Source organism: Pelobates fuscus, chromosome 12 (genome assembly GCF_036172605.1).
Source record: "Pelobates fuscus isolate aPelFus1 chromosome 12, aPelFus1.pri, whole genome shotgun sequence".
Lineage (NCBI taxonomy): Eukaryota > Metazoa > Chordata > Amphibia > Anura > Pelobatidae > Pelobates > Pelobates fuscus.
In genome coordinates, this window is record NC_086328.1 from 125842842 (window position 1) to 125870748 (window position 27907).

Below are 27907 nucleotides of genomic sequence, written 5' to 3' on the forward strand. Positions count from 1 at the left end.
ACACACACACACACACAATGCCGGTAACACACACACACAATGCCGGTAACACACACACACAATGCCGGTAACACACACACACAATGCCGGTAACACACACACACAATGCCGGTAACACACACACACAATGCCTGTAACACACACACACACAATGCCTGTAACACACACACACACAATGCCTGTAACACACACACACAATGCCTGTAAAACACACACACACAATGCCTGTAACACACACACACACACAATGCCTGTAACACACACACACACACACACAATGCCTGTAACACACACACACACACACACAATGCCTGTAACACACACACACACACAATGCCTGTAACACACACACACACACAATGCCTGTAACACACACACACACACACACACACAATGCCTGTAACACACACACAAACAATGCCTGTAACACACACAATGCCTGTAACACACACACACACAATGCCTGTAACACACACACACACAATGCCTGTAACACACACACACACAATGCCGGTAACACACACACACACACACAATGCCGGTAACACACACACACACACACAATGCCGGTAACACACACACATACACACACACTGCCGGTAACACACACACACACACACTGCCGGTAACACACACACACTGCCGGTAACACACACACACAATGTGGGTAACACACACACACAATGTGGGTAACACACACACACAATGCGGGTAACACACACACACAATGCGGGTAACACACACACACAATGCGGGTAACACACACACAATGCCGGTAACACACACACAATGCCGGTAACACACACACAATGCCGGTAACACACACACAATGCCGGTAACACACACACACACAATGCCGGTAACACACACACACACAATGCCGGTAACACACACACACACAATGCCGGTAACACACACACACACAATGCCGGTAACACACACACAGTGCCGGTAACACACACACACACACACAATGCGGGTAACACACACACAATGCGGGTAACACACACACAGTGCGGGTAACACAAACACACTGCCGGTATAACACAATGACACACACTGCCGGTATAACACAATGACACACACTGCCGGTATAACACAATGACACACACTGCCGGTATAACACAATGACACACAATGCCGGTATAACACAATGACACAGAATGCCGGTATATCACACAATGACACACAATGCTGGTATATCACACAATGACACACACTGCGGTATAACACAATGATACACAGTGCCGGTAACACAATGACACACAATGCCGGTATAAAACACAATGACACACAATGCCGTTATAACACAATGACACATGTGGCAAACCTAGCCACTTCTGAACTATAATATGGGAAGGTTGTCTGTAGGCTGTACTGTGGGCCGTGTATACTTGCTGTGTGTATGTTATGCTATAGTGATTCGCATGCTGGCAGCCGTAAGCTACCAGCATACAAGTACTTCGTTCGGCGAACAGCGGCGATCTAAGCCGTTCGCCGAACGAATACGGGCCCCCCTGGTAGATCACACATTTAGGGTCGTGTGGCACTTGTTAACCGATTGCAACACTGTTGCAATCGGTTATTATAGACTATCCTGGGTGGCCGTCGTTCGACTACCGACCATGCGGCGGTTGGCCATCTTGGATTCGTCTATTTCGCAGCGGTGTTTGGTCGTCGAGTGCCTGGAACTAAAAACGGCTACTCGATGATGCGAACACCGCTGCACTTCCAGGCCATTCGGGAGCCCGGTTTTCGGTAGAATCATTCCCCTAAATACATTCGACAGATTGAGGGGAACTTCTATGCAAAACTGTATTTGTGCGGCGTTCGGTCATTTCAGCTGGGATCTGAGCGGTATTCTCACAAAAGGTGCGCTCAGACCCCAGCTATCTACCGAACGTTCGGTCATCACAATGTACCGAATATTGTGTAAAATATATATTTTAAAGTAAATTGTCGATTCTGCTGCACGAGGGGATAATCCACTTAATCGTCCATTTTAGTGGGAGTATCCCTCTCGTGCAGCAATGCCTGTTGGGAGAAGAACAATGCATGTTGGGAGAAATCCCCTGAATTATCTGTATGGAAACCCCTTGCATGGGGAACTGCTTAAATATGCCAGCTTGTGAATAAAGCGAGTGAGTTGACTCCCAAACTGTGTTTCGTCCGGTTATTGGGAGGATTTGGGGACTTGCCTTACTTTTCAGCGCTGACTGTGGATTTACCTGTGGAACCAGCGGAGATCGTGGTCTCTAATACTGCCCTCCGCTACAACACATAATGCCGTTATAACACAATGACACACAATGCCGGTATATCACACAATGACACACAATGCCGGTATAACACAATGACACACAGTGCCGGTATAAAACACAATGACACACAATGCCGGTATATCACACAATGACACACAATGCCGGTATATCACACAATGACACACAATGCCGGTATATCACACAATGACACACAATGCCGGTATATCACACAATGACACACAATGCCGGTATATCACACAATGACACACAATGCCGGTATATCACACAATGACACACAATGCCGGTATATCACACAATGACACACAATGCCGGTATATCACACAATGACACACAATGCCGGTATATCACACAATGACACACAATGCCGGTATATCACACAATTTCACACAATGCCGGTATATCACACAATGACACACACTGCGGGTATAACACACAATGACACACACTGCGGGTATAACACACAATGACACACACTGCGGGTATAACACACAACGACACACAATGGCGGTATAACACAATGACACACAATGGCGGTATAACACACAATGCCGGTGTAACACACAATGCCAGTATAAGCCAATGACACACAATGCCGGTATAACACAATGACACACAATGCCGGTATAACACATAATGCCGGGATAACACACAATGACACACATAATGCCGGTATAACGCAATGACACACATAATGCCGGTATAACGCAATGACACACAATGCCGGTATATCACACAATGACACACAATGCCGGTATATCACACAATGACACACAATGCCGGTATATCACACAATGACACACAATGCCGGTATATCACACAATGACACACAATGCTGGTATATCACAATGACACACAATGCCGGTATATCACAATGACACACAATGCCGGTATATCACAATGACACACACTGCGGGTATAACACACAATGACACACACTGCGGGTATATCACAATGACACACAATGCCGGTAACACAATGACACACAGTGCCGGTAACACAATGATACACACTGCGGGTATATCACAATGACACACACTGCGGGTATAACACACAATGACACACACTGCGGGTATAACACACAATGACACACACTGTGGGTATAACACACTGACACACAATGACGGTAACACAATGACACACAGTGCCGGTAACACAATGATACACAATGCCGGTATATCACAATGACACACACTGCGGATATAACACACAATGACACACACTGCGGGCATAACACACAATGACACACACTGCGGGTATATCACAATGACACACACTGCGGGTATATCACAATGACACACACTGCGGGTATATCACAATGACACACAGTGCCGGTAACACAATGACACACAATGCGGGTAACACATACACACAATGGCGGTAACCCACACAATGCCGGTAACCCACACAATGCCGGTAACACACACACACAATGCCGGTAACACACACACACAATGCGGGTAACACACACACACAATGCGGGTAACACACACACACAATGCGGGTAACACACAAACAATGCCGGTAACACACACAATGCGGGTAACACATACACACACTGCCGGTAACACACACACACACTGCCGGTAACACACACACAATGCGGGTAACACACACACACACACACAATGCCGGTAACACACACACACACACACAATGCGGGTAACACACACAGTGCCGGTAACACACACACACAATGCGGGTAACACACACAATGCCGGTAACACACACACAATGCCGGTAACACACACACACACACACAATGCCGGTAACACACACACACACACACAATGCGGGTAACACACACAGTGCCGGTAACACACACACACAATGCGGGTAACACACACACACACAGTGCCGGTAACACAATGACACACACTGCCGGTATAACACAATGACACACACTGCCGGTATAACACAATGATACACACTGCCGGTATAACACAATGATACACACTGCCGGTATAACACAATGATACACACTGCCGGTATAACACAATGATACACAGTGCCGGTATAACACAATGACACACAATGCCGTTATAACACAATGACACACAATGCCGGTATATCACACAATGACACAGAATGCCGGTATATCACACAATGACACACAATGCCGGTATATCACACAATGACACACAATGCCGGTATATCACACAATGACACACAATGCCGGTATATCACACAATGACACACAATGCCGGTATATCACACACTGCCGGTATAACACAATGATACACACTGCCGGTATAACACAATGATACACAGTGCCGGTAACACAATGACACACAATGCCGGTATAACACAATGACACACAATGCCGGTATATCACACAATGACACACAATGCCGGTATATCACACAATGACACACAATGCCGGTATATCACACAATGACGGTATATCACACAATTACACACAATGCCGGTATATCACACAATGCCGGTATAAAACACAATGACACACAATGCCGGTATCACAATGACGGTATCTGCCATGACACACAATGCTGGTATCACAATGCTGGTATCACAATGCTGGTATCACAATGCTGGTATCACAATGCCGGTATCACAATGCCGGTATCTGCCATGACACACAATGCCGGTATCACAATGCCGGTATCTGCCATGACACACAATGCCGGTATCTGCCATGACACACAATGCCGGTATCACAATGCTGGTATCTGCCATGGTACACAATGCTGGTATCTGCCATGACACACAATGCCGGCTGCACATTGCATTAGATTTTGTTGCTGTGTGATCCTAGAGATGTGCTGTCATTTTATTTATCCTTTTATAGTGTGATGCAGATTGTATTCCTAAAGCATTAATTGATAATGTATTAAAGGACCACTATAGTGCCAGGAAAACATACCCGTTTTCCTGGCTCTATAGGGTCCTTGGGTCCCCCTCACCCTCAGCGTCCCCCTCCCGCCGGCCTCTAGGGTGAGGAAGGGGTTAATCCTTTACCTTATTTCCCCCGCCTGGCTCCCTCTGTGCTGGGGAATCTCTGCCTGCTTTCCCCGTCATCGGCTGAATGCGCATGCATGGCAAGAGCCGCGCTCACATTCAGCCAGTCCATAGGAAAGCATTCTCAATGCTTTCTTATGGACGCTGGCGTCTTCTCACTGTGAAAATCACAGTGAGAAGCGCGGAAGCGCCTCTAGTGGCTGTCAATGATACAGCCACTAGAGGCTGGATTAACCCATAGGTAAACATAGGAGTTTACAGCAGAAAGGGTTAATCCTTGATGGACCAGGCACCCAGGCCACTTCATTAAGCTGAAGTGGTCTGGGTGCCTCTAGTGGTCCTTTAATTGCTTGATAATGTATTAATGCTGTCAAGGAGAAAGGGGTGAGGATTGTGCGACATCTCACATTATTTATTATATTTAACTGGTCCTATACAGTTCTGTTATCTATAGTGTTCTACTTTTTTTTTTTAAATAGTGCAGAATATGTTGCAACATTGTGGATATAATAGGAAAAGGCAAGTTTGCCTACGCAGAGGCACATTTGATGATAGCGGCATACGGTATGTACACTAACGTGGGGAATCATACAAATGAAACTTTAAGCAGAACTGAAAGTCAGGTACATTAATGACTGGAGTTGAAATTGCCTGCGCAGAGGCTTAGCTTAGTCGTGGAGAGGCATTGTATGACAGGCGTGCTTTTCTAATCACATAAACCTATCGTGCTCAGTTATTGTGACCTAGACCAGCGTCCGCTCAGGATCATAAACGTCAGGTACTATAGGCATAGTGGAGTCTAATACAGTTAGTATGCTTACGTCTTAGTTATCATCGTGTATATCGCGTTACATCTTTAAGAGCAAAGCAGAGGGCTGCGTGTGGTACCTAGGGAAAGTGTGATCTATGGAGGGCTAAGGAATGGGGTAGGTGTTTAATAGGTACATACTCATGTATATATGTTGTGTCAACAGCCCGGTAATATATCTATGCGTATTGTTTATCTTTAGCCTAGGTCTGCGCAGGGGCCTAATTTGGTTTTACATAGGAATAACATTTATTAGCTTTTCACAAGTATTGAGTATCCTAGGCGGGCATCCCTCCAATGGCCATTGGAGCAACTAAATGACCTCCATTTGTCTAAATATACATAGGGATTAAGGAGAAAGCGCAAGTAACATTTTCTTTTCTTTGGTTTTTACTATATATTGGGGCTGATGTGTGTTGTAGTCCTTGCTGCTTAAGCGCAGGACTTCTCTTTTTGTATTTGTATTTACTTTGTATCACACAGCCTGGTTACAATGCTGCTACCCATCCCATGTGTTCCCTATTAAGGGTTAATAAGTAAAGGGGTGTATATAAAAAATACCCCTTTCTGTCTCATTAGAGATATCTTTGCCAGAAGCTCAAGGAAGCAGGCTGAAGGGTCAGTGTTAGGACCCGCTTAGGGGGGTCTGCCTTGACGTTGGCAGGCGGGCATCCCTCCAATGGCCATTGGAGCAACTAAATGACCTCCATTTGTCTAAATATACATAGGGATTAAGGAGAAAGCGCAAGTAACATTTTCTTTTCTTGAGTATCCTATGGCTGTAACTATGAAGTGAGCAATAATAATCGATATTAAACTTTAGCTCATGAGGGCTCTGTAGCCTAAACAGCATATTCGTTTTTAAACTGATTTATATAAATGTAATATTCATCGCACATTATTGATTATAAAGGTTTATGCATGCAAGAATGTCGTCACCAGTCCACATATTTTGCACTGCAGTGCATCTTCTAGAATCTCAGCGGTTGGGTGCTGGCTTAATACTCATCAAGCAGTGGTACCTTGTAAAATAGAAAATTGAGAGGGGATGGAGAGATTGAGGAGATTAAGAATCAACATGTTCGTGGCAGAGGACTCTGTAATACTGGGTCCATAGAACATAGGAAAGTGAGTCCCTTCTTTGGAGGGGGCATTGTAGCGCTCAACGCGAGGGGACCATCCAGCGCGGGGCTGATACCTTCCTGGGTGGTATCTGGTTTAGCTTCCCTCTGCTGTGACTTCTGTACAGACTTGTACCAGGTATGCCTATATATGCTGAGCAGGTTGTTCACTACTAGGCCCTTCCAGCGCCCCCTATGTGACAAATCCCCCTCCTTCCCCCCAGGGCATGCCCCTGTCGTGCAGCAGAAAGTTCCACAGTGCTGTGGGCACTCATGGACGCGAACAGTCCTGCAGTCTCTTTCTCCTGCACCTCCCCAGCTCCTGCAGGCCCCCGCTGGGGGCATAAAGCAATGTAAGAGTGGCGGCAGAGCGATCCCCAACATTCTTTGAAAGGCTCTGTGACCAGGAACCAGGAAGCAAAGGCCTCATAACCACCATATACAACAAGATAAGGTCTGAATCCGCAGAATGGGGCAATTTGACCTACACGGACCGGTGAGAGGCGGACCTCGGGAAAGTGCAGAAGAGTGTGGTGTGGCAGGACATATGAGAAGCGGTCTCCAAAGTTTCCATCAGTGTTGGGCTCCAGGAGCAAGCGATCAAAACAATGATGCGCTGGTACACCACACCCACCACATTATACCACATGGACACAGGGGGCTACCGATCTCTGCTGGCGGGGCTGCGGTGAGTGGGGCACCTATGTGCACATGTGGTGGACATGCACGAAAATACAAACACTCTGGCGAGGGGTGGGAGACCTGCTAACAGACCTACTAGAGACACCCATTGCTGTAGACCCGTGGGCTTTCCTCCTGGGCAGACCAATAGACGGCATGCCGTACAGGCACAACAAGCTAATAAACAAGGTCGTCCTGGCAGCAAGGAGGGCTATAGCCAAAAAATGGGTGGAGCCCAGGCCCCCAGACATATCGGCAGTGACACAGCTTATCAAAGATAACTACCTCATGGACAAGCTCACCGCTCTAGTACACAACACCACTAAAACCTTCGAAAGGGTGTGGGCGCCATGGGAAGCCATGATGGGCTGAGTTCCCTGTAGGGCTGGGGGGTGGGGCGGCTCGACCGGTGGGTGGACGACTGGGACATGGGTACCAGGGTACGCCCCCACTCCCCAACACACCACATCGCACTTCACTACCAAGCAGGAAACGGCTGGGACAACCTTTTTTTACTTTTCTTCTTTTCCCTTAGATTGTCCGATTCCAAGCAATGCCAAGGCACTTCTCGGGGGGAGGGGGGATTTTATATATATATATATATATATATATATATATATATATATATATATATATATATATATATATATATATATATATATATATATATAAAAAATAATAATAAAAATAAACAAAATAACTCCCTTAATACTCTCGACACATCCCCACGAGAGAGAGACAGCCGGCAGAAATGATAGGCAGCAAGCCGGTATTCCCATACCAAGGAAACCAGGGGAAGGAAACCACCCCCGTAATAGCACTCTACCCGCGGTTCAACCAGGCCTAGAGTAATAGACCGGGGCACTAACCCCCACCGATGTCACCGGAAGCCTTCAATTAACACTACTCTTTACACTGTCCTTCTGTCTCTTGCCTCCCCCCTCTGCCCACTCCCTGGGGCCAAAGACAATCCTACCACAAGGTTTCAAGTTCCTGAACCGAACTTTCTTAGTTTTGTTCTTACACAAAAATAAAAAAACTCCTTGGCGGATGGTGATGAAGGAACCGCACTTGACGCCCAAGCAATGTCATGGACTAGCAGTTAGCTAACCACTGTACAATTGTATAATGAGATTTCTGGCTTTTGCACAAGCCAAAATGTGGATGATATTTCACGGTGTCTGCCAAGATGGAAAAAATAAGAATAAAAAAAAAAAGAAAAGCTTGTTTCCAGGCCTGCTCTTCGATAGTGTTACCCATGTCATTCTGCCAGGCCTCTCTAAATTCTTCAGGGGTGTCAGAGGTTGGTGTCATCAGGAGGGCATAAAGCCGGGACATGATTTTCATAGGTATTCGGTCTGAGAGGCACATCTGTTCTAGGGAGATATGTGATGGCGTGGGACTCATGGTCATATTTAAGGTAGATACAAAGGACTTCAGTTGGAGGTATGAGAAGATTTGTCTGAGGGATAATGTAAATTTGGTTTGTAACTCTGGGAATGGAATTATCTTACCCCCTCACACACGTGCCAGAGGTTTGTGCAGCCTCCCACTACCCAGGGGGTATGGTCAGATGTTGGGATGCCCACCGTAACGCTCTTTGGTGACATATCCCCTACTGTCGGTCCGACCATGCCCATTGAAGCCCTGACCGTCTCCCACGTTATTAGCATCAACGCTGTTGTTGGCAGTATGTCAAGATACCGTGGTCTCAATGATTTCGGCAACCAGTTTAGGTACTTTACTCCTTGTTTGAATGCCCATTGTGATTCAATGTACGGTATAGGTACTTTAAACCTTGTTTGCATGCCCATTGTGATTGCATTTACACCCATTGAGGGGGTTCCTCGACTGAACTGGACACCGCTATTGCTGCCAACAATGCTGCTCTATGGTATGTTTTGATATTGGGTAGAATCAGTGCCCCTTCTTTTATTGGTCGTTGTAGGAGTCTGGTGGCCACCCTCACTTTGCGGTTTGCCCATATAAAACGAACAAATAGTCTCGGGATTGTGTCTAAGTAGGATCCGGGTATTCTAATGGGGATAGTTCATACTGAAGTTTGGATAGCAGCGTCATTTTGACCGCGGCTAGTCTACCCAACCATGAGAGATACTTGCCCTCCCATGTCTGGAGCGTGTCTGTGAATTTCTTGATTAGTTTAACAACATTTAATTTAAACAGAAAGGGCAGGTGGGGAGGTATGTGGATGTCTAGAAATGTAATGTGGTTTCGTCTCCAGTCAAATGAAAATGTTTCGCTGAGGTGTTTCAAGTGGTCCTTTCGGACTCGTATGCCCATTGCACGGGATTTGGTGACGTTCAATTTATAGTAAGAGTTAAGGCCGTATTCTTTAATTATATCCATGAGGTTTGGTAGTGATACGTGGGGTTGAGTTAGTGCTAGTAGCACATCGTCTGCAAATACATTTATTTTGAATTCTCTGTCTCCAATAACTACTCCATTGATGGCCCTAGAGCCATTACATATAGTAGGGTGGATAACGGGCATCCCTGACGTGTCCCATTTGTTATGTTGAAAGGATCTGAGGTGAAGCCCGCCGTCACCACTTGTGCGGACGGGTTGCAATATAAGGCTCTGACCACCGAGTGGAAGGCATCCGGCATTCACGAATTTGTGGAGAACTGCCTCCAGAAACTTCCAGCTCAGACAAAGGCCTTCTCTGCGTCTGAGAGTGTCATAAACTCTATATTGTGCCTGTGAACGCTGTGTATGGTGTCTAGGACTTTCCTTGCGTTGTCCCCTCCTTGGCGTCCACAAAACAAACCTGGTCATTTTTAATTATGCGTGGAAGTATTTCCCCCATCCTAGTAGCGTAGATTTTCGCAAAATGTTTTGTATCCGTATTTAGTAACGATATGGGGCGAAAATTGTGGGGATAGGTGGGTGGTTTATCTGGCTTGGGTAACGTGATTATATGCGCCCTCAGTGCTTCTGGGGGTAGTTGTTGACGTAGAACCGCTTTGTTGAAGGCACTTGTGAGGTACGGGGTAAGGGCCTGTTGAAAGTGTTTATAGTAACAATTAGCAAAGCCGTCCGGACCTGGAGCCTTCTCTGCAGGCAGGAAGGCAATAGCTTTCAACACCTCCAATTCCGTAATTGGGGCCGAGAGGTACGCTTGTTGCATGGGGGTGAATTTGGGCAAGTGGACTTTGTCTAGGAAGGCGGCTATTTTGGATTACTGGGGTTGAGGTTGCTGGGTCATCCCTGAGATTATAAAGTGACTCGTATTTTGCAAATGCGTTGCTAATGTCCTTGGGTGCTACTATTTTGTTATTTGGGCTAATAATTTGCCTGCTTTATTGCCTTGCGTGTAGTTCAGGGCTTTTTTAGTCAAAGCCTACCTTATCCAGAGACAATTGATGAATGCGTTGCGTTGTGTGATTTGGTTTTTCAGTGCCTCGTTTGGTGTGATTTGATTTTGTTACGCGATGTAGGTCTGTTTTGATATTTTAATAATTGTGTTTGAGATTTCTTTTTTTAAAAGGATGCTCGTCGTATTAACAACCCCCTAATCACGGGTTTGTGGGCTTGCCATTGAATATTTCGGGTAACGTCTGCGCTGTCATTATCTTTTAAATATTGCGTTATTGCCGCTTCTAGGTCTTTAGTAAAGCGTCTGTCCCTCATAAGTGCTGTTTAGTCACCACGGGCTCCTATGGGTAGGGTCATAGAGGTCCTTAAGCGTCAGAACAACAGAGGCATGGTCGGACAAGGGATCTGTCCTATCTCGCATTGGTTTTTTTTGGTTCATGCCCGGACCAGAGACAAGAAAGCCATCAATACGAGAGTAGGTATTATGGACTGAGGAGAAGGTGTTACCCACTCTCCCCCACATTGCTTGCCCTCCACAAGTCATACAGGCGGTAATCTCGAATGAGCTTTCTCAGTGCTTTGCCTTGTTTTTTGAGTGGAGCATTGTGAGTTCTAGCTGAGGCCAGAGTCGTGTCTATTGCGGAGTCGAACACATGGTTAAAGTTTCCACATATAATTGTGGTGCCTTGTTGGATAGATTGTAGTTTTAATATGATTCTGTGGAGAAAATTCCGCTGATTTGTGTTTGGTGCGTATCTGTAGTATATTGCATGTCGTTAAGCGTGCCCACAATTATAGTGTACCTGCCGTCTGGGTCTATGTGTTGGGAGTGTAGGAGAAAAGCCACCTTCTTGCTGATCAATATCGAGGTGCCCCTAGTTTTGTTGGGGGAGGTTGCGTGGAATTGGAACGGATAGTCCTGTTGCAGTATGTCTGGGTGGGTCCCTGTCATAAAGTGTATCTCTTGCAAGCATAAGAGGTGTCTTTTCACTGGAAGGTTGAGTCCTCTATATGTATATCCTCACGGTGCGTTTTGTGAGTTTTAATCCAGAATTTGTAATACTTTTATAGAAAGTGTCATTCAAAGTGACTCCTGAGCTGTTATACTTAGCTCTCTTACAGAGAGGAACATTTCTAACATTGTAGATAGTATTTTACAATTCATCAATCAGACACGTCACGGGTCTCCCTCATCCTCTTCCTGTGCTAGATAGTTTGTTTTTTTGCATCTGACACATGCATATTGTACGTTTTGCATGCACTGTTGCAGTAGATACCTTGTGCGAAAAAGGGGGATGGGCTGTCCAGCTTTTTTAAATGAATGTACACTAATATTCTAATGCTATATCTCATCATTGCATCTTTACAGGTTCTGACACATTGATTTTTATGCCTTTTTTCACTCATAGATGCCCCCCAAAAAGGTGGCACGAGGCAGGAGAACCCTAGAGCTGCCTGTCAATGAGGAAGAAAAAAAAGGCAATGTGACTGGAAAACGAAAACGAGAGCTGGAAAATACTATCCAAGATCCTAAAAAATACAAGAAGAAAAATGTTCTGCAAGATACCCCAGAGTGCAGCAAACGTATGTCCTTCCAATATATTATGCAGTCGTTGGCACAATATAAAATCGTTTGGCCATTACTTCTATAACATGTCTCGGAATCTTAGCACTTGAATATTACATGTGAGATGTACTAATTCTTGTCTATCAGTGTTGGTGATTGTTGGGCTTAATAGAAAGTCAGACCGCACCACTTTAGGTTTTTTGGAGATTGTTTATTGACAGGCTTATACTGTGACCAGGCAGCAGATTTTGGCAGTTTTGAGGCGGTCCAAACCACAGTGTTTATATTTGTTACAAAATGGTTAAAATGTTATGAATAATAAAGTTTCTACATAAACAACTAACAATGATGCACATGATTGATTATACCCATTTGTAGCAGGTAAAAACAAATCTTTCTGGTTCTTTGGCCAACCAAGGACGAGGAGGACACCTCTAACTATATTCTCTCAGGATTCACACCCTCTCCTAGTAATCAGACAAACCTCCCTTTTCCTCACAGTCCCTCTTCTGACATTATGTTAGCCCACGCAAGGGTCGTGTCATTCCTGAAATCCATACTAAAGAAAGTAAAAATCCATACCAGACTTAGGCTGTGTAGTCACATTGCAATATGATTAAAGTCACACTCATGACCCCAGGGTGCTTTATGTGTGAAGAGTGTTTCCTTTCTTTCCACCCTTCATTTGGCAAAAAAGTGCAGATTCAAGTAAGTAATTGACACTTTTATAAATTAACTTTTTATAGTCCCCCTCCCCCAGCTGTCAAACAACCGTTCCTGTTGCTTGCTGGTTGTTTAGCTCAGTGGACCTAAACTCAAGAGGCAGCAATTAATCAGAGCAAAATCTCCAAAAAGGAACGCACAAGTTATCCAACCCAATAGATACAATAAAACGTAACATTTATAATGTCCATCAATATATAAAATATCATGATTCCACCTAAAATTTTATTGAACGCTTTCAAAAGGAGCCAAGTGCATATCAAATTGCAATGGACTAGCTGAGAGGGGACCTACCTATAGACTCCGTGTTTGACTCAATCAATATATGTACGTGTATATATATCTTATAAAGGGGTTATTTGAGCGAAGGCAGTAATAATCACACTGGAAAGGGAGATAGTAAATAAAAAGCTATGTCCCCTTTAAGGAGAAGATTTAACCCCTTAAGGACGCGGGACGGTTCAGGACCGTCATCGGCATTTTTGCGTTGCCGACCGACGACGGTCCTGAACCGTCCTAAATTTAAGAGGTACTTACCCGATCGCCGTCGTTCCCCCGGCGGCGATCGGCGTTGCTCCCGTTGTGGGGAGACTGCCTGCAGCCCAGACAGTCTCCCCATGGCGGATTAGGACCCCTGTGGCCATGTGATCGCCCAACAGGGCGACCACATGGTCACAATAGGTGTCCTAGACTCTGCCTGCAGGGGGACTGTCTGTGCTGACAAGCAGTCTCCCTGCCAGTGTAAAATCAAAAAAAAATTAAAGTTATAGTGAATAAAAAAAAAAATATTATTATATATGTGTATATATATGATATATAGACATATATTATACCTATATAATATATGTCTATATATCATATATATAATGTCATGCTAAGTGTATTTTTATATTAATATGTACATATATTAATATAAAAATACACTTATAATTAATTTACACACGTATATATATAATATATATAATAACTATATATATATTGTATATATATATTATAAAATACGAATAATAAATAATTTAAATTAAATTTAAAAAATTAAAAATAATAATAAAAATTAAAAAAAAAATATATATCTATACGAAATGTTATTCTAACTGTATTTTGATATTAATATATATATATTTATATCAAAATACACTTAGAATGAAATTGTATATATATCTATGTATATATAAATAAATAAAAAGAATACAAACTATTCATATGTCCATATACAAAATGACATAATTAATTATATAAATATACACGTAGACTTCAAATATATAAATATGCATATATATTTAAATTCTACGTGCATATTTATGTAATATTTTTACATAATTAAGTTATTTTATTGATTGCAATTTAAGGGACCTGCCTGCCAACCCAGGCCAAAAGTCTAGAGAATTTAATTTGCTAGCACCGTATTTTACCCTGTAACGTTCTACGACACCCTAAAACCTGTACATGGGGGGTACTGTTTTACTCGGGAGACTTTGCTGAACACAAATATTAGTGATTCAAAACAGTAAAACGTATCACAGCGATGATATTGTCAGTGAAAGTGACTTTTTTTGCATTTTTCACACATAAACAGCACGTTTACTGATGATATAATTGTTGTGATACATTTTCCAGTTTTGAAACACTAATATTTGTGTTCAGCAAAGTCTCCTGAGTATAACAGTACCCCCCATGTACAGGTTTTATAGCGTTTTTGAAAGTTACAGGGTCAAATATATGGGTCAAATATTTTTACATTGAAAATGACCAGGTTGGTTACGTTGCCTTTGAGAGCGTATGGTAGCCCAGGAATGAGAATTACCCCCATGATGGCATACCATTTGCGAAAGAAGACAACCCAAGGTATTGCAAATGGGGTATGACCAGTCTTTTTTAGTAACCACTTGGTCACAAACACTGGCCAAAATTAGCGTTCAATTTAGTTTTTTACTTTTTTCACACACAAACAAATATGAACGCTAACTTTGGCCAGTGTTTGCGACTAAGTGGCTACTAAAAAAGTCTGGACATACCCCATATTGAATACCCTGGGTTGTCTACTTTAAAAAAAATATGTACATGTGGGGTGTTATTCAGCGATTTATGACAGATAATAGTGTTACAATGTCACTATTGATAAATTTTAAAAATATATGTTTTGAAACCGCAATATCCTACTTGTACTTATAGCCCTATAACATGCAAAAAAATAGCAAAAAGCATGTAAACACTGGGTATTTTTAAACTCAGGACAAAATTTTGAATCTATTTAGCAGTTTTTTTCATTCGCTTTTGTAGATGAATAAAAGATTTTTCACATAAAAGTCAAAAAACATGTATTTTTTTTCAATTTTTCATCATATTTTTTCATTTTTTAAAAATTAAATTACATGAGATTATATAAATAATGGTATGTAAAGAAAGCCCCTTTTGTCCTGAAAAAAACAATATATAATTTGTATATGAACAGTAAATGAGAGAGCGGAAAATTACAGCTAAACACAAACACCACAAAAGTGTAAAAAGATGCCTGGTCGCAAATGTACAACATCGCAAAAAAAGTCCAGTCCTTAAGGGGTTAAAAGGTAAAAAAAAACATCTGTACATAGCACTAATTAAGCAGGTGTGTTGGGAAAGGGCTACAAAAACTAGAAAAAATAATATAGGTTATGCCTCTTTATAAATCGCTGCTAAGACCACACCTTGAATATGCTGTGCAATTTTGGGCACCTGTTCTAAAGAAAGATATCATGGCACTAGAAAAAGTGCAGAGACGAGCTACAAAATTGATATAAGGAATAGAGCATTTTAGTTATGAAGAAAGGTTAAAACATTTAATTATCTTTAGTTTGGAAAAACGGTGCCTGAGAGGGGATATGATAACATTATACAAATACCGTATTTATCGGCGTATAACACGCACCTTTTCTCCCTGAAAATAGGGGGGAAATCGTGGGTGCGTGTTATACGCCGATATCCCATAATTACTTACCTGTCTTGAAGCGTGGGCCGGCTTCACAGCGCGCACCGCGGTACTGGAACTTCAATTTCAGGTTCCGGTTTCCGGCGGGACTGAAAAATCGTAAAACATGACCCTCATATAATATGGAATAGAAATGTTGCATAATGTATCCAGGTCAGAAGAGATGGCAGGAGGTAATGCTAAACAATGTGTATATAGGCACAAAATAGGTATTGACCCTGTAAATTAAAGTAACACTCCAGGCACCAAAACAACTTAATCTAAGGGATGTTGTTACGGTGCTATGAGGCACCTGGAGGCACTCTTACCTTAAGGGTTGAACTGTTTTCAAATGGTTTAACTCCTTAGTTGCTTCCAACGCTGGTCTCAGCTCCTTCCCTGGCAGCTTCCGGCTTCTGTTATCCAACTTATAGGAAGCACTGATTGGCTGAGAGCAGTCATCTGGCACTCTCTGCCAATCCATGACACCCCATTCACAAAACTGGCTTGGAAAAGAAAGGTTTGAAGGGGAGGGCTTGCAAAGGCAGCAGACGAGATCTCTAGCTTTTACAAGCCATTTTTAGATATACCCCCAATGAAAAAATGCCTAATTGAATACATGTGTTTTTCCTTTGGAGTATATCCACTAAACATTGATTTTATTTTGTATTTTGGCAGTGAAGTGTCCCTTTTAAATCCAGATCAATGAGTCGGATAGCAGACAAACTTGAGAATTCCATGTCTCCTGTGTGAGAAGAGGTTTGATTTTTTTTCCAGAGACATGACACTGCCAAGTTCATCTTGTGCACACAGCTTCTAAACAAGAGTTTGAAACAGAACACTAGAATACAGAATACAGAGAATAAAGACCAAGCGCACCGCCAAACATGAACCCATTCACAATCATACTGCCTAAACCACCAAGCCATCTTGAAAGGTCAAAGGTCCAATCTAATGCCTGCGGTACTTGCTCAATCATGTCAGTACTTTGATGAATGGTACCGATATGCTCTTCTATCCGTAATGAATTATGGGAATAAACATATCACTCACTACCCACTAACAACGTGGTATCCAACACTATTGTTTTTTTTAACGAGCCATCGTTGAAATGTAGCTTTCTTACATTTCATTTCCCAGCTTAAAGTCATTTTTTTGTAACACTAAACTAAGTAGACAAGCTTCCATTTTATTCACATCCCTAAAAAAGTCTGATTTTTATTGTTTGAGTTTTGCCTTTCTATGCTGAAATTTCCTAACATTGCTTTATCTTTTCTTCACTACCTCCTCCTCCTCTACAACAGCCCTTCATTTAACAGTTTTCAAAGTGTCAATTGCTTGTCTAGAAAAGTCTGCAAGTATGTTAGCATGCCTTTCTATGGTATTCTGTCTGTGTAGTGATTTGGCGATTTATCACACAGATGGACATAATGGAAGCATACAGACTACGCATGGAGACAGAAAGAAAAGCATCGTCCATTATCTGTACCGGAGTACGTTAGGGGGAAATGTTCGAGCAAAGGTAAGTTACTAATAAAGAATTCCTGCGTATGACCCTTTCCTATGATATAATAATGTGTTCTCTAAACTTGTGTGACTTTGGCCAGTTCCTTTATAGACATTAAAGGGTTGCTCTGGTTACTTTTTTAGGCCCCTTAGTCTTGTTTTTATATTTCTATGCTGTATATTTCTTTAGGTCCTCCCCTGAATTTTAGCCAGAATAAACTTTAAAAAGACTTGACAAATTACCTGGAACCCAGTGCTGTGCTATGTTCTCTCCAGTCGTTTCCACTTTCTTTGTTGTCAGGCAGCGTCATCTTCATCTAACTTGTGGTCCAATCAAATGCTTCTCATTGACGCATTGATGGATCTTATGGTGTATGCGTGGCAAGTGACGCAATTGCATCAATCAGAGCCAGGGAGGGTGGGCTGCCAGGAGGTGGACAAGGAGAGGGGAATTAGGGTGGAAGGGACATGTATAATGTATGCTTTAGGCTGTCATTTGGGAGGGAGGTGAAATATTGATATTGCGGAACATCACTAGATAATGTACGTATTGTTCAAAGGGCTCTTATTTGCAGGTGCACTCACAGCTCTGCCTGCAAGTGAAGAACCGGTTTAAGACTGTGTCAAGTTGCACCCCTTGGTCACTTGACTTAAGCAGACAAGAACTTTGTTCTAGAATGCCTTATGTTGGTACTGTGCAAATATTACATCAGTCGTCTGTAGCTTCAATTGCAGGCAGCGCTGTGAGTGGGAGTTAGGAAATTCTAAATTAAACTGAATATGCAATAAAGGAAGTTTAAGCTTTAGATCCCTCTTTACAGGAAGTGTTTAGAAAGGCTGTGCAAGTCACATTTAGGGGAGGCGTGACTAGGGCTGCATAAACAAAGTGATTTAATTCCTGAATGACAGGAAATTGAGCAGTGAGACTGCAGGGGCATGACCTCTAAACCAAATCCAAAGTTTTTTTTAAATGTTTTAATATATTTGGAAAAACTTTTGTAAAAATTTCAAAATATTAAATAATTTCAATTTCCCCCCCCCCAAAAAATGAAATCATTTGAAAAGTTTACAAAAAAATATTAAATCGAGGCCTTAAACATGTAATGCCAGCAAACTATAGAAAAATGATGTGATCTAAAGATATGTAAATTTCTTACTCCATTTTGTGAATGGGGAGCTACATATTGAGTGCTTGCTAATTAGCAGCCGTACATATCTATTCTCAGTGCCTACAGACTCGATTCCTGCGTTCTCTGGCATCTTACATTCTGTATCGTACCAATAGTCCCTTTGACAGAAGAGTTACCACCCTCGAATGGCATCCCACTCATCCGAACACTGTAGCTGTGGGTTCAAAGGGTGGTGACATCATCCTGTGGGACTACGAGGAGCTCAACAATACACTTATTCCAGGGGTACGTACAATCCACTGTCTGATGTAGCAGGTGTTACCTCTCCAAATTCTCTTCCTTATCTGAAGGATTCATTTCTCTTTCCAGATTGGGGCTGGAGGGTGCATTACAGGAATGAAATTTGATCCTTTCAATGCAAATCAAATCTATACATCGTCAGTGGCTGGCAGTACTGTCTTACAGGATCTAACAGGCCGAACTATACAAATGTTCACTAACACAGAGGACTGGGCGTAAGAGAGGGTGTTCATTATGGGAACTGTAAAATCTAAATTTGTCGTGAAAATGTGGCAAATAATAATAATTTAGTGACTGACTTCTAACCTTGTCACCTGGGCGCTGCTTCATACCTCCTCTCTGCACAAACCATTTGATACTGAGTGAAGCCCAGCAGAGCAGGATTTAGCTCACTGGTTAAGAGAGATCAGCTAATGCTCTCAGCCAATAAGCTGACGCTGCATTGCATGCCTACTTCAGGCTCTCCATTCCAGAGATGGTGGAGGTGGAGAGCAGCCCTTATTAAACAGTCTGTAGTGGTTATGGTGCATGTTTTCCATATAAAGTTAACAAAATCATATTAAAATGTGTTTTGCAGTGTTGTGTGTCAATATGCGTCTGACTGACTGACTGTTCTGTTCTAGAATGTGGTACTGCAGTCTGGATGTATCTGCCAGCCAGCAGTGTGTTCTGACGGGAGATAATGTGGGCAAAGTTGTGTTGCTGGAGACCTGTGGGAAGGAGGTGGGTGTTTTTTTAAATCTATCTGACTTGGAGTATTCTAGATATTTGTGCTGCTTTGTAACCTATGTTTAATCCTTTCATGTTGAAAGGCCTCCAGGACTGTATTCACAAGTGACTGATCACATCTGTCTTTAGATCTGGAAGTTACGGCTACACAAGAAGAAGGTGACACACGTAGAGTTTAATCCACGTTGCGACTTCCTGTTTGCTACTGCCTCTGTGGACCAAACTGTCAAGCTCTGGGACTTGAGAAACCTTAAAGACAAGTCTAGCTGCTTAAATACCCTCCCACATGTTCGAGGAGTGAACTCTGGTAAATGTCTGTGTTAATATGTGCCCTGTAATGTGTAACAATCAAGTTTCAATCTTACACTCGGTGCTATGGAGCTAGGCTGCTGTCACTGCTACAGTAGTCCAGTACAGGGAATCCCAGATACACGTAATATTTTGAGTTGCCTATTCCACCAACAGGTTGCCACTTCCCAGTATTATTTTGTATTGTCAGATTTTTAAGTCTTTTCTGTGCGTTACATCATCTTTTTTTTCTTTTTTTTCATTTTGAACTTGTTTAATTTCAATTTTCTATGACACTATTTTGTTACAGCATGTTTCAGTTAATTACCATATAGTAGCACACAATACCTAGTCAGGGAACATATATACACAAATGATTTGCAATATTCAGTATCTTGTCTCTACTGGTAGCTCACAAACCAAACAAAGTAGAGTGCTTTTTGTCACAAGAATTGAACTCAGACTTGACAAAAACACCGATTTCTGACAGGTTTTCACAGACAATCTTTTTGAGCAGTTCATAAACACAATTTATATTGCTCTTGCGAGGACTGCTGGAGGACACTTGAGAAGTGAATTTCCTCTTTAAATAAACATTTCTGGTATCTGGTTATCATGAATTATCATTAAAATAGTGGCCCTAATGGCATCACATATATTTCTTCACTATTTAAATGACATTGCAGCAGATAATACCAAGTTCTTTAAAAAAACAAAACAAAAACGTTTTACAAATTGTAACCGTCACCACCGGTTTGTTTGTTTTTTGTTGTTGTGTTTTTTTTCTTGTTCCTTATCTGACTCTGTCCTATATCTAGGGTGTTGTTGGGAGGAACAATTTTCTATACTTTTCTTCCTTGATTGATTCATCAGACATATAAGAAGTACAATTGGCTTACCCATGCTTACATTCTCTCTCTCTCTTTTTATTTTTTTTTTAATATGTTGACTGATTTCAGCCATCAATCAAGTTAAGCATAGTGTAGACTGAGAGAAATAAAGTACTGAAAGCTAATTGATATTCCAATACGTCAACCAGGAAGAGAAACCCATAAGGTAAAATAATCCCTAAATCAATGCTGGAAGCAGAGAGAACAACATACAAAATACAGACAGATATAGGACAAGAGTTCTATTCTGCAAAATGAATAATAAATATATCTAGGCAAAATTTAAGTTCAATGGTTGTCTTTGATTAATGTACGGTCTCTTGGATGCACTTACTACTACCGGAGTACATGAAACTTAACAGGAAGAGGGATGTCTTCCCCTCTCTGCGTCTATTGACAGGTTTGATCATGTCTTTTTATTTCTGATGCAGCGTGTTTTAGCCCCTGGGATGGTGCAAAGCTTCTTACCACTGACCAGCATAGTGAAATTAGAGTATATTCTGCGAGTGATTGGTGCAAACCGCAATGCATTATTCCACATCCACACAGACAGTTCCAGCATTTGACTGCCATAAAGGTTAGTTTGTTTTATGTGTTGTGTACCGTAAAATAGCATGGGCTCTTTTAATTTATGAAACCGTAAAACCATAGAGAATGCTATATTTCAATAACACAATCTTTTGGATTCAGTAAAATAAATTGTAAGCCGATTATATATATTTTTTTATTTTAAGTTACATGGTCGCGCATGTAAACAATGTAGGCTCTGATTTCATATTTTGAATAAGCTCTTCAATTTATTTAACGTTTTCAATGATCTATTTTTCATTTGTAGTACGTGTTGTATAAATGTGCTGGATATTCAGAAGTATTGAAGAAACACTATAGGGTCAGGAACACAAACATGTATTCCTGACCTTGTAGTGTTAAAATCACTGTCTAGCCCCTTGGCTCTACTTCCCCCCCTAAATATAGTAAAATCTTACCTTTATTCCAGTCTGCTGCTCCTGGCTTTTCCTCAGATCTGCCTCCTTGGCTGATATCATCAGAAGTGATGATAGAAACATAAAATGTGACGGCAGATAAGAACCATTCGGCCCATCTAGTCTGCCCAATTTTCTAACTACTTTCATTAGTCCCTGGCCTTATCTTATAGTTAGGATAGCCTTATGCATATCCCACACATGCTTAAACTCCTTAACTGTGTTAACCTCTACCACTTCAGCTGGAAGGCTTTTCCATGCATCCGCTACCCTCTCAGTAAAGTAATACTTCCGGATATTATTTTTAAACCTTTGTCCCTCTAATTTAAGACTGTCCTCTTGTTGTGGTAGTTTTTCTTCTTTTAAATAAAGTCTCCTCCTTTACTGTGTTGATTCCCTTTATGTATATAAATGTTTCTATCATATCCCCCCGTGTCGTCTTTCCTCCAAGCTATACATGTTAAGATCCTTTAACCTTTCCTTGATCTCAGCCAATCACAATGCTTCCCCAAAGGAAAGCATTGGATTGGTTGAGATTGCCAAGGAGGTGCACCAGGGGCAGACTCAAACGCTGACCTGGCCAATCCGCATCTCCTTATGGAGATGCATCAAACCAATGCATCTGTGTTAGGAAAGTACAGTGTCTCCATGTCTTGTGCAGCACTGCCCCAGGAAGCACCTCGAGTAGCCATCTGAGGTGTGGCCAGTTGAGGTATCCACAGGCTGTAATGTAATGTAAACACTTGGGTGATTTATTGAATGCACTGGGTTTTAATTACTGCGCCATTGATCCTTACATTTTCTTTAGTTCTTGTAATGTAAACCCTGCCTTCTCTAATAGGCAGTTCTTACTGCAAAAAAAAAAAAGCCTGCAGAGACTGACTATGCTCACCAGAACAAATACATTAAGCTGTAGTTGTCCAGGTGACTATAATGTCCCTTTAAACTTGACAGTCAGGATGTGTAACTTTCACAGTTAATGTAAACATGGGTAGGGAGCCATCAGTGCCAGTTTCTTTGTTTACAAATGTAAAAGCATATCGAAGTGCTTCTGCTTAATGCATGCTTATTTCATCACAGTTATAACTTTAATGTGATAAACCGCTCCCTATGTTTCTCGAGGAGTAAATTCTCCGTCATGCAGCTGAAAGCCTAGTTGTTCTCTAACTGCATCTCCTTTCTATACTATTACCAGTTGATCATGTACTTACCTTGGAATGTGAACTTATACGATATTTACCGTTTTATTCCTCTCTTGCATTGGAAATTGAGAGGATCGCTAAACTCTGGACTTCCAGCTACATGCGTTATATGACGTTCTTTGGGAATGGACAGGAGACGCATTTCACATTCTGTTAAGCCCCTCCCTTACAATAGTTTTTATGAAATATTAGACGGATCAGGGTTGAGTCAGGTGTACATATCTTTTGGATTGTGCTCAGAACAAAATGTTCCTGTGACGGTACAATCCTTTACTCCGTCAAGCATTCCCTTCTTCCCATACAATAATATTCCCAATAATCCACAGGAATAAATATCTCTGGTAACACGAAATAATCCACACATGAGCCAAGGCTTAATGCTGGAACAAGACTGATTTTTAATGACACACACTCTGCTTTTATGCTCTCCCCTGCAAGAGAGACGCCCACAAACAATTATGAATTTTTGCTCTCGGTTTGAAATTTACTTTGAATTCATGACAATTCTCATTTTACTAATGAAACCCTGGTGTTATCAGTTTGAAATGTTATGTAATATTAATCTCTTTAAACATTTTACAGGCTTCGTGGCACCCACGGTATGACTTGATAGTTGCTGGGCGATACCCAGATCCACACTTCCCAGGGTACACGGCTGACGAATTGCGTACAGTGGACGTGTTGGATGGTCAGAATGGGAACATCGTTTGCCAACTTTATGATCCTTATGCATCTGGCATTGTATCGGTAAGAAGCCAAGCTACCAAATGTTGACTCAAGGCATTGCCAAGCAGCTCAGGACTTCTTGTATGTGCAAGTGGCATGCAGACTGTGATGCAGACTTGCAATGGGGAAGGGGGTGCAGAATTATGTGTTCCCAAGTTCATTTACTCTAACAGGGTTGTGTTTTTTTAGGCAAGTCACAATAGTAATAATAGTATTTCCATGTACAACACCAGATAGTATTTTTTGCTTACGGGGGACTAATGAGCACACACATAGGCCAGATACGTCGATCAGATCAGATCTAAATTTGTTATAATGTTTCTGTTGACCTCACTGAATTGACATCACTCATTTAATGGAATTTTTTTGTTGACATTTTCTTCACTCTATTATTAGTTCATATTTTAGGTTGATTGAATGGAGGACTTCAGATAATGATAAAGAGTTAATAAAATACATTCTATAACATAGAAAATACAATACACAATATGTGGGAACAAATGTGTTGGCAATAAATGCTATAAACCACCTGAGTGGGAACCCCTTATACCACTCTAAACAATATAAAACAAATACATACAATAGGTGGAATGGATCTGATGATTCTCAGTAGAAGGTGGGTTGCAGTATGCAGCCCCAAACACCAAATTCTCTAGCGGTAAACTTGTTGGATCTGTCCCCAAATCTTGACTACTTTTTCCTAACCAGGATCCTTTAATGGGCCGAGCAAAGCTTAGGAGCGGTTGATGTAAGGCTATCAATGAAGCATGGACTGTCACGGAAATCACTGACAAGTGGAAATAGTCGAACATGACAGGAACATGATGGTGTAAACCTCTTCTTGGGTGAAAATGGAGACACAAAGTACGGCTGCTTATCATGGGTACTCCGGAAATGTCCTTAAGCTGGCGGTAAAATGAAGATCTAACTCTAAAATGAAGATCTAAGATCTAAAAAAATTCTAAAAATTCTCCCCCCCCCCCTCCCCCCCCAAATTGAAGACTCACTGAGCGAAGTAGATTTTCAGTTAAAGTTAGATCTTCATGTTACTGACAGTGAACAACAGCTTAAGGACATTTCCGGAGTACCCATGATAAGCAGCCGTACTTTGTGTCTCCATTTTCACCCAAGAAGAGGTTTACACCATCATGTTCCTGTCATGTTCGACTATTTCCACTTGTCAGTGATTTCCGTGACAGTCCATGCTTCATTGATAGCCTTACATCAACCGCTCCTAATCTTTGCTCATTAAAAGATCCTGGTTAGGAAAAGTAGTCAAGATTTGGGGACAGATCCAACAAGTTTACCGCTAGAGGATTTGGTGTTTGGGGCTGCATACTGCAACCCACCTTCTACTGAGAATCATCAGATCCATTCCACCTATTGTATGTATTTGTTCAATAAAATACATTCTCTCACCATTGCACAATTTGTACTTACTGAATGTCCTGGATCTCTTTGTTCTATTGGTATTTAGAAACATGTATTCAAGCTGCAATAATAGATTTTTATAATAGAAATGATGAAAAGTGTTAAGGTATTATTGTGTAAATGGCTACCAAATTACTTGGGGACCCATGACTGTATTTTAGGGTCTTAGTTCAAAAAGGTAGCTGCTGTTGGTAAATAAAGGTATTTAAGTGGTGTAGTTGACATTAAAGGACCACTATAGTGTCAGGAAAACATACTCGTTTTCCTGGCACTATCGGGTTTCTAGGCCCCCCCCCCCCACCTTTAGGGTCCCTCTCCCGCCGGGCTCTAGGGTGAGGAAGGGGTTAAACACTCACCTTTTCTCCACCGCCGGGCTCCCTCGGCGGTGGGGACTCTCCGCCTCCTTTCCCGTCATGGGCTGAAAGCGCATGCATGGCAAGAACCGCCCGCATTCAGTCAGTCCATAGGAAAGCATTCTCAATGCTTTCCTATGGACGCTGGCCTCTTCTCACTGAAAATCACAGTGAGAAGCGTGGAAGTGCCTCTAGCAGCTGTCAACGAGACAGCCATTAGAGGCTGGATTAACACTATTGTAAACATGTTTACAGCAGAAAGGGTTAATCCTAGATGGACCTGGCACCCAGACCACTTCATTAAGCTGAAGTGGTCTGGGTGCCTATAGTGGTCCTTTAATCTTACTTTAAATGCCAGAATGTAGGCATTGGGGAAAGAGCAGCAGGTTCGGTGTCTCTCCAGATTTATAACTTGAATGTTTTCTCTTCTTCTTTTTATCAGGTCAATAAGTTTAATCCTATGGGAGACCTGTTGGCATCGGGCATGGGTGAGTACATATTGAAGTATTATAGGACTTGCCTAATGGCGAATTCTCATTTTATATCAGGTTGTCCTGGCACAGCCAGAGCATACTATGCAAAGTAATGTATCCCCCTTGGTTGAATGTGTGTACGGGCACCTTAAAGGTATATGCACGCATACAGCACTTTGGAGTTCCATCGACATTTTGAGGTGATGATGACGCCCGGTACTTAAAACTGCTGTTGCGATCAGTGTGCTTTACATTACACACCATAGTAAAAATTGCCCTGAGTGATGGAATGACGGACTGTCCCTTTAAGAGAGCTGACTATTCCTCTTTTATCTCACAATGGAATGATAAAGGAAATTGTTTCCTGTTATAGTAAAAGTCATAAACATTTCATAATGTACTTTGATTTATTAGTAGCTCAACAGGCTTTAGTTCACTCAACGTTATCAATTAGGCTCAGATTAACGTGCACTTCTCATGCAAAAATAACATGGTATCACTTTAAAGATAACCGAATTTCATTTATACATTGTGCTATCAAACATGCTGGCAAATGTGTACTTTTAAGTGTTGTTGTTAAAATATTTTTTCCCAATATGAACTGATGCCATGTTGCTAAATCCCTAAATACGGCCATTGCAGTGGTGTTAGTTGTGTGGCGCTCTACATGCTAAGAATTTTGGGCTTGTGCATGAATTATGAAGATCTGGAGGGGGGATGTGTGTGGGTTCATCTTTCACATGGAGTGACGATCTCCTTGCAAACTACAGGTTATTATGAACCTGTTCATACTATAAATTATATAGTATAAAATAGAACTGGGCCCATGCTTATCCTGTGAATTTTACTGTTACACTTTGTAAATCTTTTTTTAGGATTGTCCCGTTGAATAGTGATCCATAATCTATAATGTTTGCACTGTCACACCTGTCCTCTAGCTTTCCTGTTGGTGACAGACTCCTTGGGGCATTTTTTTTCTATATGGTCAGACCCATATTTCTTGCACATTTAGGATAACTGTACCTCAGAACGACTGCGGTTGACATTTTTCCATTTTTTTTTAATTTCAGGTTTTAACATTTTAATCTGGAGCCGTGAGATTTTATTAATGATGAAGCAGCAGCAAATGATGAAGGCGTTGCGCGATAAAGGTCTTTTCGTAGGAAGAAAGGAAACGCGGACATCGCACACGAACAGTAACAAGGATAAACAAGGAACTAAGCTTGAGAAAAAAGAGGCAGTCAGAATCAGGACTGTCTTAAAGGAAGAGACTAAAACACATCGTGGAAAAATGAAAGATAAAGGCAAATAAACTTGGCGGTCTCCAGGCTCCATCAGTCAGAACAGCACTAATATTTACTAAAGTTAGAATTGAAGGTAACCTTGAAATTTAAGGCCAGAGAAGCCGATCTAAATGCATAGCTGACTTAACCCCTTAAGGACCAAACTTCTGGAATA

At 41.8% G+C, this 27907-nt stretch overlaps 1 protein-coding gene across 4 annotated transcripts; it reads left to right on the forward strand.

Moving 5' to 3' along the window:
- The first annotated feature begins 5828 nt into the window (after positions 1-5828).
- On the forward strand, positions 5829-27874 carry DDB2 (damage specific DNA binding protein 2). Of its 4 annotated transcripts, none has more exons than XM_063437568.1 (11): positions 5829-5881; positions 12614-12788; positions 17860-17960; positions 19171-19359; positions 19444-19589; positions 19998-20097; positions 20233-20410; positions 21713-21858; positions 24049-24213; positions 26419-26464; positions 27520-27874. In XM_063437568.1, exons 2-11 carry the CDS (start codon positions 12614-12616, stop codon positions 27759-27761), a joined length of 1488 nt encoding a protein of 495 aa, XP_063293638.1. In that variant the 5' UTR covers positions 5829-5881; the 3' UTR covers positions 27762-27874. The 4 variants fall into 4 exon arrangements, with proteins under 4 accessions (XP_063293638.1, XP_063293639.1, XP_063293640.1 ...); XM_063437569.1 differs by lacking the exon at positions 5829-5881 and adding an exon at positions 17117-17401 and having other exon boundaries at positions 12698-12788; XM_063437570.1 differs by lacking the exon at positions 5829-5881 and adding an exon at positions 17216-17401 and having other exon boundaries at positions 12727-12788.
- Positions 27875-27907: the final 33 nt, after the last annotated feature.